Genomic DNA, 21846 nt, shown 5'->3' on the forward strand with positions numbered 1-21846 from the left:
ATCTTTATTTAGACACTTTGCATCCAGAACACACAATTTTGTTTTAATTCCAGGGAAGAAAGAGAATATAAAGCACATGGAAGACCTGAACTTAACAGCAACTTTGGACTTTTATGGGGACTTGAAACAGAGATAACACTTGTGTCAATTTGCAGTGCAAGAGAGATTTAATACGAACTGCTCCTGATAATACTTAGTCCTGCCAGAAGCGCAAGGGACTGAACTAGATAATCTCTCGAGGTCTCTTCCAGTCCTATGATTCTATGTAGGGAAACAGAAGAGAGCATGAAAAGGGAAGGAGGAAAAAACCCAAAGATTCTAATCAGAGCTAAGACATTGCATAATCATTGTCTCAATGACATCTACATTGTTGGATGAGAAAACAAACAAGAGAAAGTCTGTTCTGATTTATAAAGGGACATCGTTCCATAAATAGTGAAATGTCACATCAAAACAAAGGAAGAAAAGTAAAAATAGGTAAATGTTCTTTTCACACCTGGAGAAGATATGCTCATTTAATATTCACCAAGGCTAATTATATTTAATTTTTGTGAAATCCACATAGCTCAATTCTTTCTCCTGAGTGCATGGTGCATAGACAAGATTTCAAACCAAGAAACAAATGTTTCATTCCTATAATTAAAAAAAGAAACCAATTTCCAGAAAATTTCTAGACAAAAATCAAAGGAAAGAAGAAAATCACACCATGACTGTAAAATACCACCTTCAAAGTTTCCTTTCTTTTTCTACCTACCTTTTGTTCTGTAGAACTCAGTGAAGTTACTCTAAATGAGAGATAAAATACAAAGAAAATCTTTGTACATCTCTATTTGCTGTTAACTGACATTTGACTCTCAGATGGGCAATGATCCACTCAAGTGTTTGCCATGTAGATAAATCAAAGTAGCAAGAAGTTTCCTGCCCAGCCATTTCAACAGACTGAACAACTATTTTTGTATTCCGCAAATGATAGATGTCACTTACCCTGTAATCTCTGGATACACTGTCTGATGGCACAGAACCTGAAATCTGACTAGAAATGGTAGCAGCTATGAGCTGTTTACACCACTCAACATGGGATCCTGTAGGGCTACAAGAACAAAATAAATATTTCAGAGTATTTAGCAATGATTACTACTTTACACTGAGGAAGTGCTGAGAACATTTAATTACACCCCACATGAATACAACCAACAAACAATTACACAAACACTAATGACATTATACTCTTTAAGAACAGAGTACAACCTTTTTGCTGAGCAGATTACAGAGAAGAATTCAATTTTGCTGGAATTTGCCATTCATTTTGATTCAGACGTGCAATTGTTAATCTACAAAAATGTTCAGGGCCCTGGGGACATGAAGCTCCTGATTCCCTTATCAGATATTGTTAAAACTATTCATATATTTCTCTTTAAGGCCATAAAAAATAATTTATTTTGAGCAAGTGCTTCCAGGACCTAAGTGCTTTCAAGAATTTCATATATGTGAGACTATTATTCAAATAAGGCCTAAGAGATAGAAGCTATTCTAACACTGCCATTTAAAAAGAAATTAAATATTCTCTAAGGGAACAGCTCTAAAACAATAAGAAAAGATATATATAACTCTTCCTCAAGGGAATTTTCTACCTAGCTGTATCTTCTTTTTTGCATTTGCTAACGACCGGGAGACCCATTTCACATTACTGAACCTTGTAGTTTAGCAAGCACACAAGACCCCCCCAAAGATACTGCATCAGGCAAGTCTACAGCAGAATTTCACTAATCTGGACTAATGTGTGAGTGAGACTAGGACAGTGCAGACTGGTGAAGTTCAGAGACTAACAAATATGGAGACTGGGGAGCATCCACTGTAATTTGACACCAGCCACTTTTAAGTGCCCTAGGTCTATTTCAGTACATTTCAGTGTCAGATGAGAGGATGAGGGGAAGGGGTGTAACAGGATGCTCCCCATTGCCCTGTTGTCCCTGCTCCAAGCACAGCAGTATAATCTCAGATTGCGCTTCAACAATTTAATGCATTTTAGTGAGGTGAGGTTCTTCTGTATACACAGTGTTTTAATTGAAGTCAGGAACAGAAAGTACAATACATTTTAAAAATAGTATATAATGAACAAACACACACGCTAATTTTGAATTCTGGGATACTCCCAGAATGGTACAAATGAATGACTAATAAATCACAAATGTACACAGCACAAACAGGTAAAACTGGGATTTGAGGGGGCGTGACAGACTGTTCATCAAGAGCACAAGATACCACTTCAGAGGCCTTTCACACACTAATTGCACTGTGCCATAATGAGAAACAGCATACGGGTTTCAAGAGGTGCTGGCTGAAGATAAGCGTGGTGAGCACTGCAGCAGCTACATATCTGAAGTGGAAGACCATCAAGTAATTTTTAGTCATGGATTTTATTAGTTCTCTCCCTTGCTGCATAAACTTTACATAGCACCACTTCTTAATATACGATTTCATTATTAATAATCAATTACATTCCTGCTTCAGAGAAGTCTCTTTTACCATAGTTAGTCTTGAACTGGATTTTAGTTTCATTTGCGTCTTTTGCAGAGACCTCTACCCACATTTTGGGGAACAGAGAAAGTGTATGAATTTTTAGCTACAAGTCCAGTTAATGATAGTATTTCTCTCTCTTTTGCTCACCTGTCTCTTTGATCTTACTTACTGGCCCTCTCCTTATCACACAACACACAGTCAACCTGTGGAACTCTTTGCCAGAGGATGTTGTGAAGGCCAAGACTATAACAGGGTTGAAAAAAGAATCAGATAAGTTAATGGAGGATAGGTCCATCAATGGCTATTAGCCAGGATGGGCAGGGATGCAAAACCCTGCTCTGAAGTGTCCCTAGCCTCTATTTGCCAGAAGCTGGGAATGGGCGGCAAGGGATGGATCACGTGATGATTACCTGTTCTGTTCTTTCCCTCTGAAGCACCTGGCAGTGGCCACTGTCGGAGGACAGGATACGGGGCTAGACAGACCATTGGTCTGATCCAGTATGACTGTTCTTATGAATCACAGCAATAATGAATGTCAATATCATAGGAGGGAGGAGACACACTTCATGCACAGGCTAGGCTTGCTTTGATGTTGCAGCAGCTGCACATAAAAAGTCTTTCCTCTTTGTGCCAGGAGCTGCAAGGTTCACTATTGGTCCCATGGTACTGTTCCTCACATATGCATAGCATGCCCTCTCCCCAGCCTACCACTGGTATCAAAGGAATACTATTCTCTTCCAATTTCTAAACAAAAATATTTTGAACACTACAGGTAAAATATTTTTAAAATAACCAACTCTTTAATTATCTAAATTCCAAATTTCCATCTTAACCACTGAAAAGATACTCTCCTCACATGCTCTGATAATTCTAACAGCTAATGGAAATGTTACTGAACTTGCAAGAAAATTCTCTTTTGGAAAGGTACGAGCAGGAGGAGCTTCAACCCAAAAAGGTATTGGGCAAAAATGTATAAATGTCTGAAAACAAGACTGCAAGTGGCTCCTCACTTCCCTTATATAAATAAATATTGCTAGTTTAACAACATGCTTTTCACAAAGTAGTTTGATATCAAGCAACATCCGCTATAGTATATTATCCAGAAATCATTCTTTCCTATCATTCCAAGCCCATTAAATGTGTATCAGGGTGGAAGGAGGAAAAAAAAAGGGGGGGAGAGACTACCCTGATACCACAGTCTAAAGCTAATATGAAACCCAATGCTATTACTGTTCTGGTGCACTTTTTGCTTGACTCCAGCTGCTCACATTCCCCCCATATTACCTATCTGTCTGTGCACATTAGATTTGTTTTTGTTGACGTAACATACATAGGTATTAGAAGCTTTGAAACGCTCTCTCAGATACCACTTAAGGAAGGTAAGTTAGGGAATAAATTTTCTCTCCATTTTTAAGATATCAAGTACATCCCTCAAACTGGATGGTTTTGCATTTGTTTGTGAGGTGACAATGCCCATCTCCAGATTTATGTCACAAACGCATCCTTGCTTGAGCTGCACCGTGAGCTACAGGGCACCGCGGGGTGTACAACAAGAGTCGCAAACTTTCTGCACCAGCTCACGGGGAAGTTACGTTTCTTTCACCTGTACCCTCTCTCCCTCGGCTGTCCATACCGCAAGCGAGGGCTGCCCGTTATGTTCCTCCCAGAGACGGTCAGCCCACGAAGGGGGGCCCGGCTGGGGAATGGGGCGCTGGCCCCCCACAGGCCCGGGCCCGGAGCCTGTCAGCTGGGCCACGTCCCCGCCCCATCTCCACTTTCGTGCCGCCGCCGCTGCCTGCGGGTCCCCTCGGGGCAGAGCGCGGCCCCGCGCACGGCTGGGACTTGCCCTCGCCCCGCCGGGCGGCTGATCCAGGCCCCGCACTAGTGCCCGGGGGACCCGGAGCCCGCGAAGCGGGACGAGCCCCGGCGGCCGGGCTGGGGGGAGGGGGGGACTTGCCCCGCAGCGCCCGCCAGGGAGAGCGGGACGGGGAGCGACCCCGGGGCGGATGGCGGGCCGGGGGGGGGGGGCTGCTCACCTGTCCAAGGTCTCCACGCTGGGCTGCCGGGAGCCCGCGGCAGCGGCGGCGCCCCCCAGCCCTGTCGGCCGCACGGATCTGCGGGCCCCGCCGCCCTCCAGAGCCGGCCCCGGCGCCCGCTCCATCCTTCCGGCCGGGATTTGCCGGTTTCCCGCCGGGCCTCACTCCGCCAGCCCGGCCCCGGCGGCTGCAGGAACTGTCACCTGGCGGCGGCGCTTACCCACAGGCCTCCGCGGCGCCGAGAGGGCGGGGAGCGGGCAGCGCCCCTGAGCGGGGCCGGGCCGCGCCGATCGCCCCTCTCACGCACCGGGGGAGACGCTCCTGTGTCCGTCACAGCGAGGGGCAGGGGAAGAGCGCCCCACACCCGAGGGCCGGGGGGGAGGGTCTGCAAAGGGGGCAGGGGGTCACCCGCCCATAGCGCCCTCGGCCCCTGCCCTCCAGGGCTCCCCTCTGTACACCGAGCCTCCCCCCCCCCCCCGCCAGCTTGCCTTGTAAAGCTGAGGGCGCTGGGGCTCACAGCTGTTTTAATTAGGGTGAGCAGGGGTCCCGATTTGATAGGGACAGGCCTGACTTTGGGGTCTTTTTCTTATAGAGGCTCCTATTACCCCTCACCCTTGTCCCGATTTTTCACATTTACTGCCAGTCACCTCAGTTTTAATGCCTCCCTGGTGCCCTGGGCAGCCAGCGCTGCGTCCACCCATGCTGCAAAAGGGGAGGGCTGGTCACAGAGGGACTGGGGTGCTGACCCACACCTCCTTCCAGGGCCCTGGCATCGGACTGAAGTCACGCTGATTTGTGTGTTGAGAGAAAGGGGGGTTAAGCTCAAATCTGAGTTAGGGCCCAGGGTTAGCCTACAGGGTGGACTAGCACAATAGAAGTGAAGAGGGGAAAAAAGGTTACAGAGAACACCACACCTACTGGGGGAGGGAAGCGCCAGGTACTGTTACTATCCCTCCTTCACAGGCACTCCAAGCCCCTCTTCCACTGAGCAGGAGCTAGACCAAATGAGCAGGCCCAGCAGAGAAAGGGGCACTTCCTTTGTGCCAGTGACAGAAGCATACACAACTGGGGATTTAGGAGTGCTTTAGCATTTCCTTTATTAATGTTGAGATTACATTAAGAGGAAATAGAGCTTGGAGGAGCTCATTTATCTCACTTTAATGAAAGGGTTGTTTAGTGATGGTACTAACCTACTAATTAAAGTGATTCAACAGGTTTAATTTTTTTTTAAAATGTCAAATGTAGCCTATGCCCAAAATTTCAGTGAGTTTTAACTATGGGAAGTTTGAAGTGGGTGTTACTACTGGATGACAATCTAAATAAGACAGATTTTTTACTTTGATCCTTTTGATAACATGGCCAATTTTGAAAGAGGGGAAGAGTATACTGCGCTAAGTATATTGACCTTCTGTTCTGTAACTGGTGGCATAGCTTTTATTATCAATCAGATTACAAGATGATACTGGAGCAGCAAGCTCTTCCTGTAAAGAAGAAGTAGGGTTGATATCAAAGATTTTCACTAATGGCAGTGGTAGATTTAATTTAGCAAGAACTCTAAGGAATCTGGTTAAAAAGTCTGATTGCATAACATTTGTTCCAAGTAGCCTGCCAAATGCAAATAAAAAAAGAACAAGGCTTATAAACTTCAACTGGAGTTTGAGATGCTCTCATACTTTTTACATAGATTTTTAAGGAGCACACATGTTTAAGCAATAGCATCTTTAGTCATTAGCAAATATGCTAGTTCAAATATGCCAATCATGTGAAAGAAATTGATTTGAGCCCAAACCAATTGAAAAGCATTCCAATATTTGAGTAAAGTATTTAAAAAACCCTCTAACAAGATAGGTTTAATCAGATGTTGAGGTCTGGGGTTTTTATACTGACATCTTTTTCTTTTACTCATATACATGCAGCTGGATTTTATGCTTTTTTACAAGTCACTCAATTATGAAGAATTACAGTGTGCTAGAGACCCACTCTGATAAGTCTGAACTGTAACAATTTTGCCATTTACAAAGCAGCTAAAAACGTACATTTTCAAAATATCAATGTTTTGCTGAGCAATGCCAATATCCTCAGTGCTGTACAAAACAAAAGCAAGACTCTGCCTTGAAGAGTTAACAGTCTAAAAGAGAGGTTCAGAGAAGACAGCAATGAGGGAGTTAGTTTATAATCAGTGTACCTGTATTGTGATGTTGGGATGCAGAGAATGTGCAACAAGGGTAAAAAGTGAATTTTTAGAAGAGTTTTGAATAAGGAAAAGATAGTGCGAATCATAGAATATCAGGGTTGGAAGGGACCTCAGGAGGTCATCTAGTCCAACCCCCTGCTCAAAGCAGGACCGATCGCCAACTAAATCATCCCAGCCAGGGCTTTGTCAAGCCTGACCTTAAAAACCTCAAAGGAAGGAGATTCCACCACCTCCCTAGGTAATGCATTCCAGTGCTTTACCACCCTCCTAGTGAAAAAGTTTTTCCTAATATCCAACCTAAACCTCACCCACTGCAACTTGAGACTATTACTCCTTGTTCTGTCATCTGCTGCCACTGAGAACAGTCTAGATCAGGGGTTGGTAACCTATGGCCCGTGTGCCAAAGACGGCACGCGAGCCGATTTTTAATGGCACATTGCTGCCTGCCGGGTCCCAGCTGCCGGCCCCGCTCAGCCAGCTGCCGAACCCAGGCCGGCAGTGGGCTGAGTAGGGCCGTGACCCCAGCAGGCAGCAGCATGCCATTAAAAATCCTGCCCCCCCCCACCACCGCGGGGGCAGGATGAAGAAGCTTGGTCCTGCCAGCTGCTGCTGCAGGGCAGGCAAGCTCTTCCCTCCCCTGCCTCTTCCCCCAGCGTGCTGGGTTCCTGCCCCTCCTCCTCTCCCTCCTTGCCCCCGATCAGCTGATGGCCTTTGCAAGGGAGGGGGAGAAGCCAGCCACAGCGCACTCACTGCTCTGGGGAGGAGGCCTTGGGGAAGGGGGGTGGAATCAGGGCATATCTCCTCCAGCCCCCTGCCGTGAGCTGCTCTGGGCAGGGGGCTGGGAGCACCCCCACGACCCTACCCCACACCCCCAGCCCTCTGCCCTGACACCTACACCCTACCACACACTCCCAGCCCTGATCGCTGCACCCCCACACATACACTCCCAGCCCTCTGCCCTGCACCCCCCATGACCCCATCCCTGACTCCAGCACCCCCCACACATACCCACATTTTCTGCCCTGCCTGTCCTTCCTGAACCCATCCATGACAGTACTCCAGTCATGTGAGTGATCCCACCAAGTTTCTGTTATTCCAATCACATTATAATTCCCTGACTGTGCCAGGACTTCCTGTTCTCCCTGCTTGTTTCCCAGGCTTCTTGCATTTGTGTATAGGCACTTAAGATACCTCGCTGATCGTCTGGCTTTCTCAGCATGAGGCAGGAGCTCTCTCCTCTTGCACTCTCCTGCTCGTACCTCCCGGTATCCCACTTCCCCACTTACCTCAGGGCTTTGGTTTCCTTTCCCCAGTGAACCTAGTTTAAAGACCTCCTCACTAGGTTAGCCAGCCTGCTTGTGAAGATGCTCTTCCCTCTCTTTGTTAGGTGGAGCCCATCTCTGCCCTAGCACTCCTCCTTCTTGGAACACCATCCAAGAAGTGATGTAACACAACTGGGTGGTCATTCCAGGCCTTTGAGATAGTATACAGGTAGGAATGGGAGAAGGAAACCAACATTTTGAAGCTGGCAGTGGTAATCACAGTAGTGGTGCATGGTATGTATGTGCAGCTTGCTCATCTTTTACATCTAAACCCTGTCTGATATAAAAGAAAAAGCAGAATTTTTTTTTTTTTTGGGAGAAGTATTGGGGGATTTGTCACAATGAAGATTCTCCAGTCATTTCAGCACCATGGTATAGTGCAGAAACATAGCACAATAAAAGACTGCCCAACATTGCTCTTAAAAATGCCTAAAAATTCTCTTCTCATTCACCCTCCCTAAACTAAGAGTTTGGCAATTTTCATATAACTACCTTGGTCAAACACAATTGAGCTAACTGCTGTGTAAGGCCCAATTCTATAATCCACTGCTGTGTCCATGTGGAGCCTCAGTGTTCACCAGCATGCAGTGAACTGCAGGATCAGGACCTAAATAAGCAGCTTAAAACAAACAGAAAAAGCTGTGTATTAATAATGATAATAGTTTTCACACCTATATCCATGGTCACGTTAAGATTAAAAGGTTAGCATCCTACAACAAATAGAAGCTTAAAGAATTAGAAAGGTTCTTTTTTGTATTTAAAATTACTATTTTAATAGAATTAAAAACAAGGGTTTTATTCTAAATCATTGTCTTGAGAAAGAATCCAAGTGAACACATAGCTAAGTTAGAGGTTTTCAAAGAATGATTTTCAGCTCTAACTACATAAAAAATGCAGTATCAACTGTATTGGCAATATAAATGAATTGTATATATGTAATGAAACAAGTGCATTAAATCCTTTTCACTGTATTAAACTTTCCCAAACAATAGGTTTATCATTTAGTGTTTACAAAGTAAAAACTAGATTTTCTTAACTCCTCCTGCATACTGCTGAAAAAGATTCTACTGTGTGTTTGATCCAACTACTACAATTCTCAAAAACTGTAATAAAAAACTAGTTTTTTATAAACCATATACAAATAGAAGGCAATTACATCAGAATCTGCATAGTTTTTAAATTTTAAGTTATACTCTGCCAAAGGGATAAGTAGCCATGAATTTGAGCTTCCTTGTTCATTAGATGTACTGCACCCAATTTATCTTAACATGCTAAGATCTTGGGGGGAGGGGAACTCAAAGCTGCTGCTCCAGATACATATGCTGAATAATATATAAAAGACAGATTCAGGGGAGAGTAAAATTGAGAGGACAAATATAAGTGGAGGTAAGCCATATGTCCTTAGAACACACACAATACAAGCAGTATTCTGAATTTCCCTGAAAAAACAGTGCAATTTTCTTAGCATAATATTTACTGTATCAAATTAAGAGGTGCTTTTTTATTTCTATGCAAAATACTATTTCTAAAATGTTCCAATGTTCTCTAAACTATCTGATTTTTATGGAACTCTATGCTTTAAATTTAGCTTTTGTACCCAAATATTTACACTTTACAAAAACTGGAGAATTTCTAATAAACTATATTTTATATACTTACACAAACTTAATTTATACATATCCTATTGTATTTTGCTGTTACATTTTGTAGATCAAAACTTACATGTACAATAATTTACAAAGGTAGAAGCCTCAAGTGTCAAACAATCCCTTTAAAATAACTATATTATCTATGAACAGTCCTTTACAAATCCTATACTGCAAAATGTACTCAATTGCCTGAAAATCATTAAAACTTCCAAGTATATGCAAATATGAATTAAAATATCAAGTAGCAAGGTTTGTGCTGCCTTAAGTGCTTGTAATTCTAATGAAAAAATACCTGAAAGGAGCAAATTATAAATGTAACACTAGAAGCCTCTGAAATAACTTCAAACCAAGTTCGTTGAAAGATTCAGTCAATGCACAATCTATTATCTGCAAACCTTATACACTGAAATCCCTTTAAATACTTGATAAAGAATAAATTTGTTAAAGGAATAGATTAAATACACTAGCTACAAATTTAAGAGGTTCCCAACTCATTACCCATAATCTGAAGAATTTTAAACTATTTTGGTATAAGAGCTGCTCTGAATAGGCATGTTTCATTTTAGAAAACATATAAAAGCTAAGCTTATTGCTACTGTTAGACATTTAAGCAATGTCTTTGTGGATCCTATTTTTTAGATTTATACGTGTCTTCTTGAGAACCATTCTTTATTTTTGGCAAATTAATGAAAGCAAAAATCCAGAAAATATTGCTGACTGAACCGAGAGTCAAAAATATATGTAGTGTTCCACAGCTAACTTTAAAAAAAAAAAAAAGTTTGCAACTTATTTTTCCCAAAGCCACCACAGTCCTCATCCATTTATTCTAAAATCGTCATCTATGATATAGAAGTTAGCCTTTTTATACAGTTATCTTGTTTTTGGATACGTACTGAGCAAGTTGAATTGTTAATTACAAGTTTCTTGTCACCTAAAGTCTTCAGATTTGGAATTATTCTAAACAATAAAAACTGGAGTAGTTTTCAGTTTACTAGAAAAAAAATCTATTTCTGAGCACTTTGCTTTTGAAAGTTCAAGAAGATAATACAACTCTCATTTTTGCCTCAAAAAGTCTAAGGCCCCTAAGGCCACAAAGACTTATGCACATCCTTACATTTATACACTGTGAATAGCCCCACTGAAGTCAATGGCACTATTCACAGTGCATAAGATTAAGCACATCGTTATGTCTTCGCAAGATCAGGACCTAATGATGCAATAAATTAATGCATACTAATGAAAAAAAAATCAAATCATATTTCTAATTGTATCAAACTTTTACAAAATACACTTCTAACGCATCCCATATAAGTTTCCCATGTTGGATAACATGTTTCCTGTCCACAGGTTCTGAAAGGCACAAATGAACTGAAGAGACTGCTCTTTCAAGTCTTCCAACTATGGAGATAATCTAAAAAATTTCATGTTAGGAAGAGGTCCAATATAAGGCATTCAAATATTCCTTTTTGTACTATAGATCTACATTAAGCACCACTTATGGTTACAATGTTCAGAGAAAGAATCAAACATTTTTTCCTTCAAAAATGAGTTTGCACATGGGACATCATTTGTGAGGGAGATGCTGATGAGGTTGATGAATTGGAAATCTTGGAATTATTTGTGATCTGTAGTTCTTCAAGTCTTCTCATGTAGTCATCACGCAATGCTAGGAGCTCCATGTAACGCTGCTCCACTGGATTTGGCTGCTAGAAAAAAAATCCAATAAAGGTGACTTTTTACAATGTTACTTTGACCATGTTTCCTCAGCATGAGGTTGTTCCAACTCCACCCAACAATCTGGCAGCACCCAACATTTGCACTCTCCAGCGTCCCAAACAGCAAACCCTTCTCAAAAGGGTTTCCTCGTATCTATCCTCCCTTCCTCAAAAAAAGATATTTATATCCAGCTTTGTACAAAGCCAGTTCATGCTACTTCAATATCAGTCAGAAAAGCTTGCTGCTGAATGATGAGAGGGTTATTTGTTCCCTTTTCCCCATTCCCAGGCCTTGTTTATACTACTGTGATAAGTCGACCTAAGTTACGCTATTCCAGTTACATAAACAACATAACTGGAATCGATGTAGCTTAGGTCGATGTACCGTTGTGTCTACACCATGCTACGTCGACAGGAGACGCTCTCTCATTAAACTTCCCTTACTCTTCTCGGAGTGGTGGATTACCAGAGTCGACTGGAGAGCGCTCCCCCATCAATTTAGCAGGTCAATTGCAGCAGCGCTGATCTACCAGTAAGTGTAGACAAGCCCTTAGATTGACACTGCCGCAATCGATGCAGTATCGATTTAGTGGGTCTTCTAAAGACTGGCTAAATTGGAGGGAGAGTGCTCTCCCATCGACACAGCGTGGTGTAGACACCATGGTAAATTGACCTAAGCTATGTCGACTCCAGTTATGTTATTCATATAACTGGAATAACCTAACTAAGGTTCGAATTACTGCAGTAGTATAGAAAAGGCCTCACGCACGTCATGAGCATACCTAGCTCTTCACAACCCAGGAATTGAAAAGCTAAATCCTGGTGTCTTGCTTGGAAGTGCTGCTAAATCATCAAGCTAGACCAATAACATATTAGCATCCTTATAATTAAAAAAGATGATTGGTTTGTTTGGGTTTTTTAAGGAAGGGGAAGGGATGTGAAATAAAACCTTTGTACCTAAGTTTTCCGAGTTCCTCCAAAAAATGCCAGGGCATTTTCTATTAGTAAATTCTCTAATGAAACTCTGGACATCTGTTTTATGAAATTTCTTGAGCTTCAAGAAAAAAAGCTACTCATATAAATAGCAGTTCTTTAACAGGGGGTGGGGTGATAGGCATTTCCCTTTTGAGCATAATTCCATAAAACTTCAAATAATTTCTGCCTGTAGGGAGGAAACGATAAATTAAATAGAAAAAGAGATACTGCACGTGACAAACTCAGACACACAGCCTTCCAGGTCCCCGCAGGACCAAATAAAATGCCACATACCTTTAGGGATAAATAAATTAATCGCTTTACTCCCCTCCCATGCAATCTATTTCTCTAACATTAAGCAACTATAGAAGCTGTTGGATTCAGTTATTACCCTAGAGAATCAGCAGGAAAATAGGAAAGCTGTCGATCACTATGCCTAACTCTAAAGGAATACTGCACTAGGAAACTGATCCATTGCTTGCACAGAAGCCACAATTGAGCTTTTTGTAATGATGTTGAAAAGAGTCTTGTCCCATTTACACTAGCAGTTAAAATTCAGTACTGGTTCAGGGGAACACATCAACAGTGAGTCAATTTCCTAGTGAAGATGGGGCTTAAACATACAACAGGGAAAAAAAAAAATCAGCAACTTCAGAGTCTTTCCTCAAAAAAAGGTCAAAAATTCAAACTGCTCAAGCAGGCAACATTTTTCATCATTTGCTAGCAGTGATGGAGAATCCTCATCTACTTTTCCACCTATGCTATAGTGCTCCAGGGTCAAAATCTTTGTTTGGTAATCGCAATTGGCACCTCAATCCAGAACTTTAATAGGTAAGTGGCCAGTGGCCATACGCTAGAATCCTTAGCTTTCTAAAACAAATCTGTAGTTCCACCTTTTATAAAATGCACTAGCCTTTCAGCAGAAGCAACAACAGTTTTGAAATGAAAATGCTGAATTCAAACTGGCAGCATACTTATAAAAATATATAATACATTGGATGGCTTTTTTCCAGCTCCAGAGTGCTGTAAATAATACAAAAGATCAACTACATAAGAGAAACTGCGCTGCCTGAAAATGCCTGCTCATTCCCAGTGGCTGGATGAAAAATACTGCTTTTGTCAGATACCTTCCTCCCCTAACCACAACTCTTCCCACTTCTTAGGGAAGACAGCAAACACTGTGATGCACTACCTTTCTCTGCTCAACTGATCAGATTTTTACAAATGTTTTTAACTAATAACTAAACAAAATTCTGAGCCTCTGTATATCAATTAAATACAACAGAACCTGTTACAAAAACCTTGGGAATGGAGGTTGTTCGTAACTCTGAAACATTCGTAACTGTGAACAAAACATTATGGTTGTTCTTTCAAAAGTTTATAACTGAAAAATGCTGCTTTTAACCATCTTAATTTAAATGAAACAAGCAGAGAAACAGTTTCCTGACCTTGTCATTTTTTTTTTTTTTTTTTTTTTTTTTTTTAAGTAGTTTACATTTAACACAGCACTACTACTACTACTGTATTGGCTTTATTTTTTGGTCTCTGTTGCTGCCTGATTGCGTACTTCCGGTTCCAAATGAGGTGTGTGGTTGAACTGTCAGTTCGTAACTCTGAAGTTCTGCTATACTGAAAATCTTGAAGGACTGAAGCACTCGGAGAATTCAGTAATAAGCGTGATCTGTTTCTGGGTTCAACTCTGACCCAGGCTTGTAGTGATCAAAACAAGTTACCATCTAATGGCTACTCAATGATTTTGGTGGCCTGAGCTGAAAGTCCTACCAAACAAATACCCAGATAAAAAAAAAAATCAATTACAATTGATGCCTTTTGCTGGGAATTTCAGCAGAGGAAAGGACTGAATGGGGAATGCTAATCTCTAATACAAATTTTCTCTACACAATGACAGGGCGGTATGGGTATCTTACTTCTAGTGTCTGTGCTCTACCTATTTTATGGATAGAAAACTTTATTCTCCAGGTTTGTCAGTCACCGCTTTGCACAAGTATCAAATGCTCTTAAAAACTAAAAAAGGAAAGATTTTTAAAAAATAAAATTAAGTGGGAAAAGTAAGTTTTGGAAGGTATGTTGATGCATACCAATGAAATAATCTTAACGTTCAAAAAAGAAGTCTGCGAGGTCAAGAAGAGCATAGCAATATTTCTTCTCTCTTCCTGACAGACATTAGTTGAAATGACTAAACAGAGAGCATAAATTATATTCTGTATAGTGTAAAAAAATAGTACAAGTCATAATTAAAGTGTATTGTATCTTTACGTTGAGAAGTATTTCATATAAGTTAGAGAAGTGGACTTACTTGCTGCCGAATCCTTGGATTCCATCTAATGTAATAATTGACCCAAAGTTCCAAGTGACGCATACTGGCTACTGGATAGAGTGCTCGATTCAGTTCTTTAGTATAAAAAGGATTGGTGTGCTTTGCTTTTTCACTATTTATCAATGACCACGTTGACAACGTTCTCTCAGTCACTTTCTGCAAAGAAAATGAAATGGTAAGGATTTTGAGTATTTGTACAGTATAAGAGTGCACACACTATGGTAACTTCAGTTACACTTTTCATATAGCATGGTTCTGTTCTAACTAAAAGTATCACATGTATAATCACTAAATGAAGAATATTCCACAAGCAGTGACAAACTCACAAAGTACCGTAAAGTCTGTATATTTTCTTTTAGATTCACAAAAACAAGCTTGCTGTCTTGCAATTGTTCAAATAACAGTGCCATTTTTGCCACCTTGGCGATACACAACTTAATTTCTTTTTAAATTAAGATCATATATTCCTCATGCCACAGTCAAACAATCATCAGTTTTACCTACCTCTTTTTCTCTAACAGATTCACAGCTGTACAAGAAAGTACCAAATCGGCAGCTATACAAATGATCCAGAATTGTAATCAAGAATTGTTCATTGAATTCAAAAGCTGTTGGAAACTAGGCACAAAAAAGTTATTGTTAGAGATTTGTTTCTGTGTGCATGAGCGCACACATAGAAACAGTCTGACTGAACAGATAGTTTAAAAGAAGTCCTTTAGGAAACCTGTTAAGTTTACCTAAAAATTAGGTTTCCTGCCACAAAACAACTACAAACATGATGGATTAAATGCTCAGAGAACAGGTAAGATGTCAAAAGAAAAGGAGAACTTGTGGCACCTTAGAGACTAACAAGGTGCCAAAAGTCCTCCATTTCTTTTTGCGGATACAGACTAACACAGCTGCTACTCTGAAACAGGTAAGATGTCAACACTCCTACATTCTTATCAATGAATACATTAGCATATGTCCTGTCAGATCAACAATGTTGCTTTACATTTCTAAGCTCAGAGATATAAAGCTGGTTCTGCCACTCCAAAGATAGATGAAGTCTCATCTTGCCTAATAAGAGGCTGGTTTCCTTGTTAATCAGGAACTTTCATTTTTGTCCCCAAAAGATTCAGACTAACTACATGCAGGAATTAGGAGTTGATAAAGGTATGGGGCCACTGCAATTAAGCAGAAAGCTGTTGACTTTTCTGTGACAGATTTAGCTTAATATTGGAAAAGGATTTGTTTATCCAAACAAAATGCAAGGAGGGGCTTATAGTGGGCAAAAGTAAACTGCAGTACTTAGTTGGCTGCACAGTATTATTACACTAAGTGAACTTGTACATTTCTTGAGATATCTCAAGTGGGGACAATACGTTTCTATAAACAGAATAAGCTGTGAAAGGGTATAGTTGGAAGACTGCAATCCACAAGATAAGTTTTAACAGAAATTCAAGGCAAAAGTTCTGTCTCCATAATGTTAGCTAAATTTTTATGAATAATTAGCTCACTGGCAGAAACATAATTCTTCAAAGTCAGTGAAATACAGTTCTTCAGTAACGATACCATGAAAAAAGAAAAGGAGTACTTGTGGCACTGCTACTCTGATCCATGAAAGATTGCTAACTCAACTGCATCAAGATTAGACAGCCAAAATTATTACATTTAAACCGTAATATAACACTCATAGGCCTTGTGAACTAGTGACTCTGCTTTGCACGGACACATAGGGGGAACTAATATTTGATTTCCAGTTCTTGACTCTCATTTTTGTTTGATTTCCAGTTCTTGACTCTCATACCTGACCGACATGGGCTAGGTATGCTATAATGATATATATATATATCATTGCTATATATCATGCTATATAATATGCTATAATGATAATATTTGTTACTTAATACGAACAGTCTGTTAGTTTATGAGGTAAAACTGAGTAGCCCCAAGCATTCTTTTCAAGCTTCAATAGTCCTTCCTTCAATAGGACTTCAATAGGAAGGAGCAATGTCACAGTATCTTCAGGGCAAGGTGTTAGAATAGGATTAAAAAAGGGGGACGGAGAAACAATCTCAATCTCAGTACTCTGAAAATGCGGGAAGGGACTGTGAAATAACCTATAGCAGTTTGATAGACCTAGTTTGACACTCAAAGACAAAGTTTGCATGAGGGAATTGTGTTTCCAGGAACAGTTTTTGGAATGATGAAATAAAAACAAAATTATCCATAATACATTAATTCTAGCTCCTGTAATTATATGCAACAGTATTACACTATTAAATAGATGCTTTTATGAATGTTTGTAAGTTATGTCATAGTACAATCCTTTAGACATGAAATATTGGTTAATGAGCAACAGGCCTGGACATAAAGCCAGCACATTTTCTACTCAGAAATAGTGGGACTTCCAGCTTGGGAGGGAGGAGAGGGTTAACAAAAAAAAAAAAAAGAAAAGAAAAGAGAAGAAAAGAACAAAGTAAATTTGTTACTTTCTGCTACCTGGTCAGAGCAGCAAACTTACGTATACAGGGGTGGTTTGTTTGTTTTTGTTGTTGTGGGGTTTGGGGGAGAAATGGGGGGGGAAGGGGCAGTAATTTTTTTTTTTTTTTTTTTTTTTTGGAGAATTCACTCTTAATTCAAGGATAATTTTAAAATATTGCTATTTGCTGGATAACACCATCTTTTGGATATGGCTAGAGCTTACCTGCTTAGACATTTGCCACACACAATCAATGAACTGCAGAAAGATAGGTGATCTATCAGCATCAGCATGGTTTTTATCACCATGGCCTATTCTCTGAAATGAAACAAAGCAAGTTGGACATTACTCACAACTGGTTTTGATATATATCTGATATCTATTTTCGTGTGAGACATACTTCATAAATGCCAAGAGAGGCATGAAAAACACATTTGATCTACAATACTACAATGAGGGGGTTAATACTCTATTGTCCACCCTCCTGACTTTAGCAATATCATTTTACATATTAACATTATTTTAGACCACTTAAAGATTTGAAAGGTTCTGAAGTGCAAATAACTTCTGCTGGAATCAATGGGATTTTCTTGCTTACGGGTTGCAAGATTTAGCATTGAAATCAACCCTCCAAAGCATGGGCGTTTCAGCACCCTGAATCTTGTACATAAAGGACTATGCAAAACATGACTGAGGTGGCAAGAACTTGCACTAGTTCTTTATCTTCATTTAAGTTTGAAGCTACGCAACATCTTTTCTCCCTAATACTTACCCAGCTCAATCATTTACGATAATTCATGCTACTGTTGCCATTCCAAATCCTGAGTTTCTTTTGAACATGCTGTAAATGTATGGAATCAATTTCTACCAACATTTTCTCAGAGATGGAAATCAAGTTTATGCTCCTTTGTCTTTCCCCTTCATGTTCTCTCAGAGAGTAAGTAGCAGCTGTTGTATAGTGCAGGAGTCGGCAGCCTTTCAGAAGTGGTGTGCCAAGTCTTCATTTATTCACTTTAATTTAAGGTTCTGCGTGCCAGTAATATATTTTAACGTTTTTCAGAAGGTCTCTCTCTATAAGTCTATATATTATATAACTAAACTATTATTGTATGTAAAGTAAACAAGGTTTTCAAAATGTTTAAGAAGCTTCATTTAAAATTAAATTAAAATGCTGATCTTACGCCACCAGCCCGCTCAGCCTGCTGCCAGCCTGGGGTTCCGTTCACCTAGGTCGGCAGCGGGCTGAGCTGGGCCTGCGGTCGGGACCCCGGCTGGCAAAGGGCCGGCAGCCAGAAGCCCAGACTGGCAGTGGGCTGAGCGGGGCCAGCAGCCGGGACCCCAGACTGGCAGTGGGCTAAGCGGCTCAGCCCGCTGCCACTCAGCCCGCTGCCGGTTTGGGGTTCCATCCACCAGCTCCTGCCAGCCAGGGTCCCGGCTGCCGGCCCCGCTCAGCCCGCTGCCGATCTGGGATCCCAGCCCTGCCCACATAGAGTGGGTTCCTGCCTTCCCCCTGGTTCTAGCCCATTCTCTTCCTCTCTCTCTGCTCTGAGCTGAGGGTGGGAGTGACTGAGCACAGGGCTGGGGGTGAAGGAGCAGGCTGGGGGTTGGGGTGTAGGGTCTGGCCAGGAGCTAGAATGAGGGAGAGGACTCAGGGTTGGGGCAGGAGGTTTGAGTGTGGAGTGCTTACCTGGGCAGCTCCCATTTGATGCAAGGGGTGCAGGTGGGAGTGTGTGGGGGGGGGTATAGGAGCTCCCGTTTGGTGCGAGGGGTGGAGGTGGGAATGTGGGCGGTGCAAGAGTCAGGGCATGGGGAGGCTGGGTATGTGGGGGGGGGGTGCAGGAGTCAGGGCATTGGGTGTGGGGGGGCTGGGTATATGTGGGGGTGCTGGAGTCAGGGATGGGGTCATCGGGGGTGCAGGGGTCAGGGCAGGAGGCTGGGGTGTGGGGGGGGTGCAGGGATCAGGGCCAGGGTGTGTGGTAGGGTGTAGGTGTCAGGGCAGAGCGCTGGGGGTGTGGGCTAGGGTCGTGGGGGTGCTTCCAGCCCCCTGCCCAGAGTGGCTCATGGCAGGCGGCTGGAGGGGATACGCCCTGATTCCACCCCCCGTCCCCACAGCCCCATCCCCACCTCTCCTCCTCCTCCTCCTCCCCGGAGCAGCAAGCACGCTGAGGCTCCGCTTCTCCCCCTCCCTCACAAGGGCCATCACCTGAAAGGAGGAGGGGCAGGAACCCAGCACGCTGGGGGAAGAGCAGGCCGCGGCAAGCAGGATTTTTAATGGCACGCTGCTGCCAGCCGGGGTCCCAGCCGCCGGCCCTGCTCAGCCCGCTGAGCGGGGCCGGTGGCTGGGACCCAGCAGGCTGCAGCGTGCCATTAAAAATTGGCACGTGTGCCATAGGTTGCCGACCCCTGGTATAGTGGGTCATATTCAAGAATCTTCCTTTTCTAAAATCTAGCAGTATATTTTTTTCTAATTTTCTAACGATCTAAGCTGAAGCAATGTTTGTCCGCTGTCAGATGATCCCTCAAAAAAGACAATTCACTTGTGCTACTGTTTTACTATAACTGATGAACTAAACATCTACAGCATATCGTTAGCCTTGCTGATAAGAGAGTCTAAAGAATGTAACTTCACGTACAAGGTAACTTTGGTAATAGAGTTTGTGCTGCCAGCAGGATGTGAAAATAGCTAGCAGAAGCCACCAGCAGTATCCCCAGTTAGAAGATGGGTTTACCAGAGAGTTAACTTGGACCACTACATCCAAAGTCTGCCTTTGTGGGGAAAGTTAGGTCCACTTTGTAAGGACTGATGAAGGTGTGATGTGAAGTGAAGAGTAGGTAGTGGCCCTGCAGATATCAGAGGAAATGGCCTCCTCTCTCTCTACTTAAGTAGCAGAAAGAAAGACTCTGGCAGAGCATCTTTTCACTGTGAGAGAAGGGGGTTTACCCTGCTGTCAATACAGGATTTCAGCCAGGAACTAATGGTGGCCTTAGAGGTTGGTAATCCTTGCACTGGACCATGAAAAGAGTCTGTCTTTTTGAATATCAGTCCTGTGCAAATAAAGCTTGATAGCTCCTCCCTTTATATCCTGAGAGCAGTATGTCTGTTTGAAAGGAGAGAAAGAGTTTAGGTAAAAGTTGGAGAAAACCATGTGGAGGTATATGATCACTCTGGAAAAGTACTCCTGAAGCAAATGAAAAACTATCAATTTGTCTGAAAAGAAATGGAAGGTATTGGTAGGAAAGATTAATAACGAAGGAGCTTAGTTCAGGGGTTCTCAAACTGGGGGTCGGGACCCTTCAGGGGGTCACAAGGTTATTACGGGGGGGGTAACAAGCTGTCAGCCGCCACCCCAAACCCCGCTTTGCCTCCAGCATTTATAGCGGTATTAAATATACAAAAAAGTGTTTTTAATTTATAAGGGGAGTCGCAGTCAGAGGCTGGCTATGTGAAAGGGGTCACCAGTACAAAAGTTTGAGAACCATTGGCTTAGTTCTTCAAAACTACAAGATGGGGAAAGGGCAACTAAAAGCCAAATTCTGATTAAATCACAAGGTGCAACACATAGGGGCTTAAAGAGACAATGACACAAACTTGACTAGTCTTACTGAGAGATATTGGATCTGAAGATGAGTCATGTGGGAAAAGCCCTTGAGAAGCTTGTAAGTACAGAGGTGGGGCCTTAGGGATTCCCTCTCACCTCAAAAAGACTGTAGAAGGAGAGAGCTGGACTTGGTGTTATGGCACAACAGTGCTTGAGTCCTGTGTTGAAACCTGTTATGACAAATTCTAGGACATGCTGGAAGAAGGTGGAACTCTCTCTCAGCACATTACCTAGAAAAGGTTGTCCAGGTTCTTCCATCTGTTTATCTCGTTATGAGCAGTCAGAGAAAAGCCAAGAAAAACTGCTGGAGTGAGAAAGCTGAATTTATGCTCCACGTTTCCAGTATTCTTTGCTCCGTCCGGGAGGCATATGGAAAGCTTTCACTATTCTTTGCCTCCTTACTGGTGCCCGCTAAATGGTACCATAACATTAACTGTTCTGCATTTCCAGCAGGATGCAAAAAAGGGAGACAAAGTAAATGAATTTTGAAAAAATGAAATAAATGCTATGGAATAGCTTCAAGTCTAGGTAAGACTGATCATTCTGCTCAGATTTATTTTTCTTCATCACTTTAGACAGACACTAAAGATCAGATCAAAACTTGACATGTTGATCAACTGAAAAGTTGAACACATTTATTAAAACTTTCATAGCACCAAAGTTTTAATACAAGCATCTAAAAATCTTCCTTGTTTTAGAATTTACAATATACATAAAAAACTTTAAAACAGTTCCTTTCAATTATTTTCTCTAATTCTTACCGATGCAAATTTGTGTCCAAAGCTTATCCACTCCTTTTGTACCAGAACTTCAAAACCCACAATTGTTCTGTAGTAGCTGTCTAACATCAACATGGCTAGAGAAGTTAATTGTGCTGTTCGGTCCCAACCATCACTACAGTGCACCAATACTGAGCTCTTCCCTGAAGACACCTTGTCTGCCACTTGAATAGCTCCTGTCAAGACAAGCTGACAACAAGGTACAGATACCAGACAATTCAGAAGGTTAGTGTTATCATTCCAGCAAAAATTATT

At 42.0% G+C, this 21846-nt stretch overlaps 2 protein-coding genes across 12 annotated transcripts in view; both read right to left on the bottom strand.

The window, feature by feature from the left end:
- Positions 1 to 4786, bottom strand: part of MTMR1 (myotubularin related protein 1) — a 50969-nt gene extending 46183 nt beyond the window's left edge. For 6 of the 7 annotated variants that reach the window (XM_037909698.2, XM_037909695.2, XM_037909696.2 and 3 more), the window contains exons 1-2: positions 4557 to 4783; positions 985 to 1090 (exon numbers count right to left, since the gene is read on the bottom strand). In XM_037909698.2, the coding sequence (XP_037765626.1) occupies positions 985 to 1090; positions 4557 to 4681 (231 nt within the window). In that variant the 5' untranslated portion in view covers positions 4682 to 4783. Of the gene's footprint in view, positions 1 to 984; positions 1091 to 4556 lie in introns of all 7 variants that reach the window. The other variant, XM_043523026.1, reaches the window with a different exon arrangement.
- A 3914-nt stretch (positions 4787 to 8700) lies between these two features.
- MTM1 (myotubularin 1) overlaps positions 8701 to 21846 on the bottom strand; it is a 70346-nt gene continuing 57200 nt past the window's right edge. For 4 of the 5 annotated variants that reach the window (XM_037908612.2, XM_043521714.1, XM_043521715.1 and 1 more), the window contains 5 exons: positions 21574 to 21780; positions 17439 to 17531; positions 15254 to 15367; positions 14729 to 14905; positions 8701 to 11427 (listed from right to left, as the gene is read on the bottom strand). In XM_037908612.2, the coding sequence (XP_037764540.1) occupies positions 11260 to 11427; positions 14729 to 14905; positions 15254 to 15367; positions 17439 to 17531; positions 21574 to 21780 (759 nt within the window). In that variant the 3' untranslated portion in view covers positions 8701 to 11259. The remainder of the gene's footprint in view (positions 11428 to 14728; positions 14906 to 15253; positions 15368 to 17438; positions 17532 to 21573; positions 21781 to 21846) is intronic. The other variant, XM_037908613.2, reaches the window with a different exon arrangement.

This window comes from Chelonia mydas, chromosome 9 (assembly GCF_015237465.2).
Source record: "Chelonia mydas isolate rCheMyd1 chromosome 9, rCheMyd1.pri.v2, whole genome shotgun sequence".
Taxonomy (NCBI): domain Eukaryota; kingdom Metazoa; phylum Chordata; order Testudines; family Cheloniidae; genus Chelonia; species Chelonia mydas.